Source organism: Hypanus sabinus, chromosome 27 (genome assembly GCF_030144855.1).
Source record: "Hypanus sabinus isolate sHypSab1 chromosome 27, sHypSab1.hap1, whole genome shotgun sequence".
Classification (NCBI taxonomy): domain Eukaryota; kingdom Metazoa; phylum Chordata; class Chondrichthyes; order Myliobatiformes; family Dasyatidae; genus Hypanus; species Hypanus sabinus.
The window spans coordinates 6,877,592-6,890,338 of NC_082732.1; the positions used below are offsets into that span (position 1 = coordinate 6,877,592).

The 12,747-nt window shown below is 37.9% G+C and overlaps 1 protein-coding gene and 1 long non-coding RNA gene across 3 annotated transcripts in view; one reads left to right on the forward strand and one right to left on the reverse strand.

Moving 5' to 3' along the window:
* The window catches only part of epha8 (eph receptor A8), a 627,227-nt gene extending 621,196 nt beyond the window's left edge, over positions 1–6,031 (forward strand). For both annotated transcript variants that reach the window (XM_059951704.1, XM_059951705.1), the window contains one exon: positions 3,764–6,031. In XM_059951704.1, coding sequence (XP_059807687.1) covers positions 3,764–3,878 — 115 coding nt within the window. In that variant the 3' untranslated portion in view covers positions 3,879–6,031. The remainder of the gene's footprint in view (positions 1–3,763) is intronic.
* LOC132381978 (uncharacterized) overlaps positions 2,144–12,747 on the reverse strand; it is a 72,390-nt gene continuing 61,786 nt past the window's right edge. The window contains exon 4 of the long non-coding RNA XR_009508162.1: positions 2,144–2,431. This is a non-coding gene — a long non-coding RNA (uncharacterized LOC132381978). The remainder of the gene's footprint in view (positions 2,432–12,747) is intronic.

Below are 12,747 nucleotides of genomic sequence, written 5' to 3' on the forward strand. Positions count from 1 at the left end.
ACAGGTTTATTACTGTATATTGACTAGCAGATAGAAAATGAGGATTGTTGGGTCACTGATGGAAGGAAGGCATCTTCGCTGTGTGGCATGTGGATAAAGGTGATGCCATTATCAATCTAGTCCAGAATTTACACACGAGCAGAATAGTGTGTATGCCTTATTTGTACATGCCATACAGTGTGTGTAAATGAGTGTACAATAGTTCATAGCATTCAGGCACATGCATTGACATAAATTACAAACGGTGACTATTTTATCATGGGTTAATTTCTTATTTCTTAAAGCCAACACAAATTTATTGAGACACAATCAGTATATAACATATTTGTATAAAGAGGTAGTATTAATTTGCAAGAAGGGCCAGTTAAACCATATTCTTGTACTGAGGTTCTAAGCTGATATACTGGTAGTGACCATGTTACATTGCCACGATGCAGACACACCACATGACTTTTCTGTCCAATTCGATCGCAATATGAATACATGCAAATGTACGCAGAGGACAGAATAATCCCACTGATTGCTGAATTATATTTGGGAGGGGGCACATGATGAAGAAGAAAAAATGCTTCACCCTAAGAATTTGTGTGACTCCATGCAAATAGTGTAATAACTCCTTTTCAATCCAGCTCATTCCCTCTATTGTTCCTTGTGAAGTTCCTTCTTAACACTCACTGGAGAAATGGATGGCCTGGATGGGAGCTTTGCTAAACAATGGAACATGCTGACATCTCGCATTCCACCTTTCTAACATACATTCACCCCAGACACTAACTCACACATGAGACACCCCACTGATTCTGTTCCTTCTATCACAGGGCAGACGCATTCACACCCAGGTAGGAATTATGCTGCAGGATTATGCAATGTCCTTGGATGAGATCAGTCTATGGTTAACTAAACGGCTTAGTTTCAGCTGAACTAATATCAGTACAAATGAACCAGCTTCAATTAACTTACTTTGACAAGAATATCAAGAATATTTTAACAATGTCGGCTCCATAGAGTGTTTCAGAATTCACACACTGCTCCAGGCTGATATGCACAGATACTAAGAAATTTAAAAAGGAGCCCTTTAAGATACTGATTAAAAATAATTCCTCGTAAATGCTATCAATACCAGACTCATCATCATTTATTAAGGATGACATTCAGAGGGATGAACACTTCCATAAATAGAAACAATCCTTTAGTGATCAACAGGGAGCATGTTTGGACCCTTGTCTCAGGCTCTCTGTTTGGTTCAGACTGATGACACACAGTGCCCATTACCTGATGCAATGGGGTTCTGGCTCAGATGGAAGAACTCTTCTTTCATTGCTGCTATAACTTGATTTCTTCATCTATTGCTTTCTCTGCTTCATCAAATATTTAATGTATTTCAAATAAAAAATACACGTGTTTTGTTCTGTTAAGTATTTCAGAAGCAATACCAGTGAGTCTCGCTGGGACCAGGGGAGTCTGTTGCTTTAGGATTTGGTTACCAGTCTCCCTGCCGTCTGGGCCACTGTTCTGAGATATAACTAAATCAGTAACCTTTAAATCAACCACACCCACCACTGCACAATATCTGAAGCACAGGGTGAGCTAAAGAAGTGATTTTTAAAAACTGCAATATTTTCTCATCAGTTTATTCTGAAATAATAAAACTCCTTTGCTGACTGTAGCCTTCACTGGAAGGACAAGTTTTAATTTATAAAGTCATTTGACCCCTTTGAATATCTTTGAATGAGGTTGTTGGCAAATCACTACAATTTCTACACCATGGGCCAGTATCCTTGGGAAATGCAAGTGAAATTGTTGAAATTCATCTCCCTTTGATCATTCTTCAGAAGGAAGAAAAGACCAACCTGCCATCTGCCCAATCAACATCAATCAATAATCTGCCTTACCCACGTAAACAAAGTAGACTGTCACACTGATTGAGATGTTTCTGCCTGTGAGGATGAAATAGTCCATCCTTCAACCAGAAGAACTTTAACAAACCATTTCTTTATTATCATGTCTAATTAAAAAGTAGACATGTGATGATAATCAATCCTCAATGGAACAAGAGCTTCAAATTTAAAACATCAGTGTGTGTGTGAAGTTACTTTCAGATTGGGGAATTCCTTATTATAAAAGTAACAGTAATATAAGACATACCAGGTTTGATTAATTTATGTTCCCCAAGGTTTGAAGTCTGCTTGCAACTGTTAGAGGAATTTTCTCATAAGCTTTTGCCGTGAAGGCTTGGAATAAGTACTTAAGAGCAAAGGTACACCTCTCACTGTGCCGGCAGATGCTCAAAGACATTTTGACTTTTTTTTGGAATCATTTTGCTGTTGTTGGGTGCTTGATTCAACCTGGTTCTTTGTGCAAGCCCTCTGCTGTGTCTGAGTAACCTGAACAATGGCAACATTCTCCAGTCCATTCAACTGATCCACAGAGCCTAAATGAAGAAACATAAATTAGATTGTATTCACATGTATTAAACTACATGGAAAGAAAAATGAAATAAAGGGAGGGGTAAAATAGACATATAACAATGCAGTTAGAAATTAAGATTATATTTTGAAGGAATGAAACTTCATACTTGTAATACAAACATTTTAGGGCTAGTCAGTTCTTCGGAATTAATTATGATTGATCACACCATGAAAACTATTGATTATCTCCGAAATTATCTGATGTTCTATAAGTAAATATCTTTCTCCACATCCTTACATGGATTTCAATGCTGAGGTCATTGATGAGGGACTTCACAGACTATGGAAAAGGAATCCGTCTTGAACTACAATGCTCATATTTCAAGTGGAACAATGCTTATAGGAGGAATAGCTTTAAATCTTGAGTGAATTAATAAGACCTCCTTTAGCTTACATTGTTCTTGCTGCCCTGTGTGCTACATATTTATGATAAAAGTAACATCAGTACAAATCTTTGTATCACCAACCTCCCCCCCCCCCCGTATGTGTGTGTGTGTGTGTGTGTGTGTGTGTGTGAGAGAGACAGAGAGTGTGTGATAACAGTTCAGCGTCGGGAGAATGTGGAGGAAAGAGGTAAAAGCTGGGGCTGGGTAGACTTCGTTGCAGCAACTCTGAAAAGTTCACACTGTAACCAGGAGTCAGGAGCTGAAAGCGTGGTTATTTGTTCCCTCAGTGAAATTAGTAACTTTACATCAGGTTATGTAAATGAAGGAACATACAGCACCATCAGGGAGTTCACACATGACACCGCCAAAACTGATTTGAGCTTTATTTGGAAAGGTGGTTGTCTACGTACCATACCCTCCATCCTCTGCAAGAACTCTCTATAGTTGTGCTGAACCCTCCATCTCAAGATATTTTTTCTTTCTCCTACACTTAATATCTCAGCCTAAAAGGTGCTAAACTGAAGTCAAGCCCCTTTCCCCTCCCTCCACCTTCTTATTTTGGCATCTTCACCCTTCCTTCTCAGTCCTGAAGGAGAGTCTCGGCCCAAAACATTACTATCCATTCATTTCCATAGATGCTACCTGATCTGCTGAGTTCCTCCAGCATTTTGCCTGTGTCACTTTGTAAAGTTTTCCAAAGCAAAAATGAATTAATTTTACCCTGCTATTTCCAATGTTACTTTCAATACTTGAAGCATGGTGGCCAGCAGTTTTTGCACTGACTTTGAAACACAATTTAAAGATCAATGCAGGATTGAATGTAATAATGATGCACAAACTTTGGGAACACTAAGCTCTTTACTGTGGGCATAAACGTTTCACTGCCTTTTCTTTGTCACTCAATCACAGGGATGTCCGAAGACTGGGAATAACACTGATGGGACATCAGAAGAAGATTCTCAGCAGCATCCAGATCATGAGGACACAACTAATGTGCGCAAATGGCCCAGGTATACACGTATAGCCACAAAGATGTCATTTCAGAATGTACAGTAACTCAAAACTGATGGCACAATGGAATCAAAATGCCTGCACAGCGAACCTTTACAATCTTGCCTTTAATACAAAATGTAAAAGATTTACAAAAGCAAAAGATGGGTACTGCCTCCCTCATGAGAGAACCTCTTGGAAATCCTACCATCATTATCAATCATATTATGAAGATCTCCCTAAGGTCAATGAGTTTCTCCAGAAACCTGAGCCATGCCTGGATGTGTAATGGCGCTGTTCTCTACTTGCTGGATGAACCTGATCCGGAGCCAACCGGGATTGAGAGAGTTGTGGAAAATGGAATAAGCAAGAACTCTGCCAGAACGGCACCAAGGAAGAGATGATCTTGCATTAAGGAAGTGGTCTACAGGGGAATGACCGAGCCCCAGTTAATACTGCCAGCAACTGTGGAAATATCACAGGACAGCTCTGACACTTATGATGGGATGGAACTCAATCTGAAAGATGGTGCCCATCTTTTTTGTGAAATTCTGAAACGGAGCTCAATTTTAATATGCAGCTCCGACAAGAATATTAATGATATGAGGAATCTGGCTGATGGCTTAAAAATAATTAATTTTCAAAACATAAAAAAAGATTTATTTGTTTCTTCTCCACTGAACGATAGTATGGACAGTGCAGACCCTTTACTGTTGTCCTTTTGCTTGGTGCTGAAGTTTTAAGATGATATGAGATTCAGACCGGGAAACTATTTGACCTGCTCAGACAGCAGAATTAGGATCTGAAAGAAGTGTGTCAGATCTGTGTATTTATCAGTAAATCATACATATTACATCACACCAGTCTACAAATTGCAGCCTCTCCTCTTATTAAAATAATCACGCTTTTCTAGACCTTGTGAGACATAAGGTATGACCAACAAGTTTGGCTCAGTAATGCAAAGGTTTACACTGTTCATTTGATTAGGAGTTTCAGTGCCTCCTGAATAGCAATAGCCACAGATGTTATTCCAAGTGAGCTCTGGGTCTTGTTAGGAATCATGCCTGTTATAATAGTTATCCAACAAGTCAATTGCAGACTCTGGTGCTAAAATTGCACAGAAGGACCAGAAGAGCTGCCGTGCTTATCAGTTTCAGGTCTCTAGCTCTGTAGTGATTGTTTTGTTGTCTACACATTGAATTTGGTCTTTAAAAGTTACTACCATAATATAATTATATAGTAATTCAGTGCCAATGTCCAAGAACTTTCAGTAACCAATGTGTTAAAGTCATTCTAAGCAGAATGCCATTTTCGCCTCACACCCTTCCTGAAACTTGATGCACTGAATTCAGTATTGGATGCTGAGCTGAGCTGAGAGTATAAAGTTTTGAAACATTAAACCCACAAGTAATGGGTAGTGCCAAGGGGGACAGGCATATTTATTGGTATATTGACTCAATGTTTGACAGAGACATGTCTTTATCTAAAATTTATTCTTTATATGGCTGAGTTCATTTACTGTAGGTGTGCAGAACAGAATGGATGTTAGATTTGTAATTTATATGACTAGCTTGTAAAATGCTATTTGAAGTTGAAAGAAACATAGGGAACAGTGTTGCAGTTCTCCTCTTCCAAGACCCATGCTAGAACACAATGCTATGAGAGATTCCAAGGCTCATGGCGATGTTCTTATATGAATTGCAATGTTTACATCTATTTCATTTATGTACCTCACTATTACATGGATAGAAGTTTCAATAGTTATAGATTAGAATTAGTGAAATGTAAAAACACTTCCATAGAGCAGGCAGAGAGGGGCATTCTTAACATCCATATATGGGTTTCTCCCAATTACATTACGCCATGAAGCTATTGACAGTTAGTTCTCTACAATGCATCTAACTACAGAGTGAATACATTTGTAAAATATGGATATTAAGGAGAATACTATGATCTAATGAGTACATTTTATGAACAATATGAAACTTGATGGTAATATGCATTGAGGAATGATATCTATCCTTTAATAACGATGAGATAACATGCTGCAAGGTTAAGGGTATTGGTAGGCATGTAAGCTCCACTACATTTATACTTCCATGTCTTATTGTTTATTTTTATCGATCTCTTCATTTCATTGTTCCCCAAAGAAAACTGAAAAATGATAAAATTTGTGATTATCCCAGACCTCAGTTTCTCTGAGAATTGTCTTTTCGTAGTTCTTCTTGTATCTGTGAAAAAAGCAGGAACCTAAGGTTTTTAAGGAATTGCCTACATAACACGAATCTCTAATGTTCCATGATCAGTAGACTGTGATGGGCAATTTTGGCTGAGCCTCTCTCTGTTCACGGTTTGCATCTTGAAGCAGTTAATTTGTTGCTATTATGTTTTTGATTGGCACTCTATTAAAGAGGAAGGGTCTGAGGGTTTGTACTGATGGTCCAGATTCTGCGGGTCTGTGTTGAAGTTTGAGTCACTGAGGTGTTTTCCTGATGAGATTCTCAAGTGGAATTCTGGAGTTACACTCTCCAGAAAGTCTCCACTGGATTTCCAGGCACTCTAGAGTGAAAACTTAAGGAAGATCTGTGTAGTAATTGTTGCTCTTGATATACTTTCTCTGCTTTTTGTAGATATTTGAAACCACAATCTTTCCTCTCAGAAACTGTATCATCATTTTCATTGATCTCAATATTTCATGTGACAATATCAATGAACTTTGGGCAATAATTGGTTGAATTGAAATACATTTTGTAAGTAACCCAAATGAACAGTGAAATTGACTTGGCATACAGCAGAGAAGACATTTCTACATTCCCCACAACCACATTTCCAGCAGAATTTAATCAGAAAATGCCACAGACACTCAGCAGGTCAGGCTGTACCTGTGGCTGTTAATGTTCTAGATCCCAAACCCTTCATCGGCTTTGGGAAAGGGAGAAAATAAATTAGTTTTTATTGGTGGGTAAAATATGGAATATCTCTAATGGAGTGAGACCAAATGAGTTAATGTGGCAATGGTTAAAGGACTTCTCACCTTATAGGTTTAGTGATGCTGAGGAGTGCTTAATATTCTGCTTATTAATACTTACAGCAGCAATGGAAAGGCCATTGTGCTGAACACCTTTAAACAAGACAAGCTTAAGAAAGCTGGATACAACAGGGATCTTAATGAGTTTTGCTGCTGAATAAACCTTACAGGCAAGGCCACCCTTAGCTCAACTTCATAAAGATCTCTTTATTTTCTACAAACTATTAAGTTAGCATTTCTTATTGGATTTATAGTGTTCACTGATACTGCATTGTATGAAGTAACTAAACTGAGAGAGTGTGACATACGGTATACCTGGAGTGCAAAATGAATTTTATTAAATTAATATAGGGCACTGAAATGTTAGCTAACTCACTTTGAATGGTCACCTCATAACTCTGTAGCAACAGTGTCACAAAGCGTTCATTACTAACCACAGCATAACCATCAGCATCTGATGTTGATGACCAGTGGCCCAAATTATTTTTCATCAATTCCTTTGAAATTAGAATATGAATGTTTATTAATTGGTGTGGAGCCATTGTGCTCACCCACAGTTACCACGGATCGGAAAAACTAATTACTTAAATTAGTTAGTTTAATTCAAATGACCTCACTTCAAAGAGAAAACACTGGATACTGGTAAGCAACACTTGTAAAGAGAAAAGAAAGTTAATTAGTCCAATCAATAACCACTCAAGGACTTCCATTGAAGTGATCAATTTAGTAGAGTCATTTTACAATTGTGCAGCACGTCAACTTCACAAACCAGATTGGGATAACCATCAGAAATAAAAATATATAATAATGTAAATGCAGATTGTTACAGCAGCGCTGACTTCAGTGGTCCCCTCAGTTCATTGCCTGAGCCTCCTGTCTGGATTATTGTGTTATGGTTGGCATAGATAGTGGAACACAGAAGAATACTGCGCAGTACGGTTTGTTTGGGTCCACATGCTGTGCTGAGCTTTTAACCTACTCCAAGATCAACCCAACCTATCCCTTTCACATAGCCCTCCTTTTTTTCTTTCATCTGTATGCCTGTCTGAGTTTCTTAAATATCCCTAATGTATCTGCCTCTACCATCACACCTGGCAGCACGTTGCAAGCATCCATCATTTCTTTATATTAAGAAAAACCTCCCTCTGACATTCCCTCTAAACTTCTCTCCAATCACCTTAAAATTAGCTATTTACACCCTGGGTGGGGGAAGTCACTGTTAGTTTTAATTACTGTATGAGTAGAATCTTTCTTATTTACACCACATTTGCATGCATAAAGACAATTAGCAACAATGATTACAACATCCAATCTCTTGGTAATGAAGGGTTGTTTAGAGAAAAGTAACTTGATAAAAAGATCATGTGAGTGAAAATGCCACCCAACATAGAGCTTGCATGATTTAATTAACATTCATTTACTACAGTTTAATTATTATTATTTATGAACGAATACAGCCTGGATGTTGTGAAGTAAAGGTTTTGCAGGTAACAATTTATATAATAAATGCAGCCAGACACCACTCACCTGTTTGATGTTGCTCTCCACTGAAATTATGGATGTGTAAAAAGCAACTGATCACTTACTTGCTGTCAACCACTCTCTGCCATCCCAGAGACTGGAATGAATTTAATCAGAGAGATGATTATGAGGAGAATCTTAAATACTTCCCATTGACACTATGAATCTAGAGATACACTATACTTAACCATGAACTGTGCTGTAATTTTCAAACAGCTGTGAAAAATTGTCAGGATTTTCCAAAATAAAAAAAAAGTAAATGCTGAAAGCACTTAGTATGTGAAGCAGCATCATTGGAGAGAGAGAGAGAAAGGGTTAATGTTTCAGGAGGCTGGTCGTTCTCCAGAAATCGGAAATTAAAGAGACCACTGTGTTAAATTCCAAAGAGGAGAATGTCTGTGATGGAGTGGAGATCTAGATTCTATTAGTACTGTCTGTGTGATGCAGTACTCAGCAACTGTTGGGAAACGTATGTATGCACTTACTGCTCACACAAACAGGAAAGGCTGGTTATCTGAAATAGTAGAGTTTGAAATTGAGTTCTGACAGGTGTAAAATGCTGAGTCAGAAGGTGAGGTGCCGGTTCCTTCTTCTTAAGTTGGTCTGCATTAGAACAACAATGCCTGTACGGAGAGCAGATTGGGAGCAGGATTGAGAATGAACGTGACAGGAGATTAGAAGTGTTGGGAGTGTTTATTGTTGCAATTGGTGTAAACCCTGGCAGGTGACATCATCATGAACAATCCACCAAGCTGACGTAAAGGTTAATGTATTTTATTTCCTTAACTAGCATTTAGCAAGGGATTTTTCTTAAAACTAAACAAGATCAAAAGTAGTGGAAGTGTTCAATACAGGACATATTCAAAGGTGCCACTGGTCAATAAATACTGGTGGGGAGACTTGGGTGGTAACAGGTTGCTGCTTCAAGCTGGGCAACAGCCAATTCTTCACACCCTGGATCTTGCTTTCTGCTAACTGCAGCAGCAAGCAATCAGGCTTTTGGATATTGGCCTGGCAATTCTGGAACACCAAACACCAGTTCGACTTGTAATACTTCGGGTGTGGACCCTCCATGCATCTGCCCTGCCACATTCACCAGCAGAAGTGGTTAAAATCAGCATCCCACGGAGAGAAACAGCGGGCTGATCTCACCATCAGCACCCTATCATGGTCATGGTCAAAACGGTGAGAACATTGCCTCCAAGAAGGAGACGGCTTCCTCCTTTGATCCTGTAATGGAGTTACTCATTTCAATCGTGGTCAAATTATCCAAGCTTACACCCTTGTCCACCCAATTCCTGGAAAGGCCTTTGAAGTCGAATGAATGCATTGGATACGAGAGGTTGCACAAATACACCTTTTAAAATTTGTGTTTTTCTTTTCCCCGGGTGATAACCACATTATGCCAAAGTACATTACTGAGCTAGTGTTGCAATTTAACAATTATTAGGCCAAATTCTGGCTTGCCTTTCACATGCACACAAGGAAATAATAATAATAATATTTATTCTGATGGCCTGGCTGTTATCCTTTGATCAACAGTTCTGAAACAGATAGGCCAGTCGTTTGTTTCATTGGTGTTTGAAAGACACTGTAGTGTATGTTTTGGAGGTTACAGGTTGTCTTGGTGCAGGGGTACCTTGTCTATGACCCTGCATGGTCTGAGTATTTCATAGTCCATCCAACTTCCATTTCCATTAAAATCAAAATATTGACAATGTTTCAGAAACAATGAATTAGCTGTGAAGTTACCTTGTAGAATCATAAGGACATGAGACGTTTTTATATATAAATGCATGCTCTTCCCTATTTCTTACAGAAGCTCAATAAAATTTTAATCTTGTTAAGTGAAGGTAATCATATTCTACATGGGAGGCTTTGCAATTGATTGATTACGTTAATTATAATTTACTTCGGAAATATCAATATGTGTAGTGTTAGCAAGGAATGGGCAATAAATAATGCAGTAAAGCAAACCTTTATGAATAATGGGTGTAGAGGGGATTTGTGAGGCTAATTTAATTGACATCTTTCCAAGTTCACTTGAGAGATTTATTACTGACGTGGTCCTACTGCACTGTGCTGCCATCTTGACATCACACAGTGAGATGACTTAGCTCATGTACTAGTGAGAAAAAGACACCAAAATGTCATTAGCATTTCCAATTGGAGGGGTCTTAGCCAGACAGAACTTCATTTCATGGAAGAAATATTTCTGAAATAGATTTTTTTATCCCCTTAAGAAAAGATATAATACAGGCTCAGTTGCAGGCTTGCAAGTGTTTGAACCTTTCATCAATTCTTTTTGCCAAGGCTGATTTAAGGCCTCAGGGATTAACTGATATCTCTTAAAATGAATGGGATGTGGTGCTAATGAGGCATTGTCTGTCCATACAAAAAATTCAATGTGGGCTCAGGATTTCAGTGGGCATTTAGTGACCTTTATTGCTGCTTAACATGGATCTGTAAATCTTACTTATGCTTTACTGTAGTCAATAGAAACCAATCTAAAAATTACAAGATGGCACTCAACAATTTTATCATGCTGTTTATCAAGCACAGGCAGTTAAAAAAAAATTGGCCTTAAAAATGAGGACTGATTCCTTTCAAAAGGGAATGATATAATTTGTTGGGACTGTGTAACATAGTAAAGCACAGTGCTGTGGTTTCATGTTTGCAGCTAAGCTATTGCATTCTAGCTTACATAGACTCACTACAGCTGAATTCACATCATAAAGAACTCTTTTGATTAGCAGGTGGAGGTGTATGTACAAACGCTTGTTATGGTTTGCACATGAACCCACCAAGCACAACAATAGTCACGAGGTTCTTGTCAGTGTCTTTGTAGGTTGAGTTCCCTGGGGGGAATTGTGTCAACTGAAAGTTGGGAATTTTTACTGTATTTTTGTAAATATAGCAATTCTTTTTTCCATGTGATAACCTACTTGAGAAATTGTTCAGACTGACTAGAGAAATTTGATGTGGACTTAATTGGCCAATGATAGATGCAAAATATACCCATCCTTTATCAGAACACACCAGAATTTGCAAACTTGCTTTCCTGTTGCAACTCAGACTTGAGAATTATCTAAAAATCATCTATCTACGAAGCATTAGCCCATGTCTGTTCCCTTCTCATCATCCTCCACATATCCCTCAGCATGCATACAGGCTATGAAAGAACTGAAGGCATGTAAAATCCTGTCAGGCAAAACTCATCGGGTAAAGACATCATTACCTCCTTTGTGTTGCAGTTCTATTGGTTTAACTCTGCTAATTCGAGGATGGGAGTGTTAATATGATCCCATCTAAATATTACATAGATTTTGGGCGGAGAAGGGTATCTTAAAATGGAAATTTTGCATCAGATAGGATATCATAAAAGCAAAAAAACGTCTCTGGATTACCATTGTGTCACTGATACGGACTAATACTCTTGGAAACACTTCATCCTCCCTCTGGGATTGGTAGTTCATTTTTTCAGTTATAACTTAACTACTTTATCAATATACACCTATCACACTGAAGAGTTAAAAATTTAAGTATTGATACTTCTTTTCTCTAGTAACACTATTGCAGCTGAGTCAAGTTTACCATCTTTCAGCTGACATTAGATTAAGGTATGAAATTAAGTTGATGGCTGTAGTGATCTGTAATCACTAAGCCGCTTGATTGGCTACAACTCAAGCATATATATATATATATATATATATAATCTTTATTTGTGTAATTTTAAAAGTAAACTTTCTACTTTAAAAAAAAAGGGACTGAATACCAGGTGATTTTGAATGGGTTTTTGAAAGCGGTTTTGGCTAAAGGCACAAAATCCTCCCAGATGAATAGATTCTACGTGGACTTTCAAAGACATGGGGAAAATTTGTTAGGGAAGTCCAAACTTACATTTTGGGTGCAAACTCAGATAGCCGTCTAGACCTGAGAATCTATCTTTCCAAAATTCCTGGGTCGATCACAGTCAAGTATTAATTCCTCCGCCCTAGTTTAACAATTTCTCTACTGAAGGGAACCTGGAGTTCAAATCAAAGCAATAAGGATTGTGGAGTTATTTCTGTGTCTGACATAGAAAGAGAAAACAGCCAAGTCATTCTATTGTTCAATGAAATGATGCTCAAATTATGTCTTTGATCTCTTCCCATGGAAGATGTGTAAGCAGATATAATGTGTTATTATTTTTAAAGTTTAGCTTTTGTTCAGATAAAAAAAATCAAAAAAAATCTGTCTTTGTTTCTTAAATCTTTAAGGTACATAACCTCTTCTTGCATTGATCTATTTTTCTACTTTATTTATGAAAAATGCCAATGTAAATGCTAAGAGTTGGGATTATTTACTGTACAGA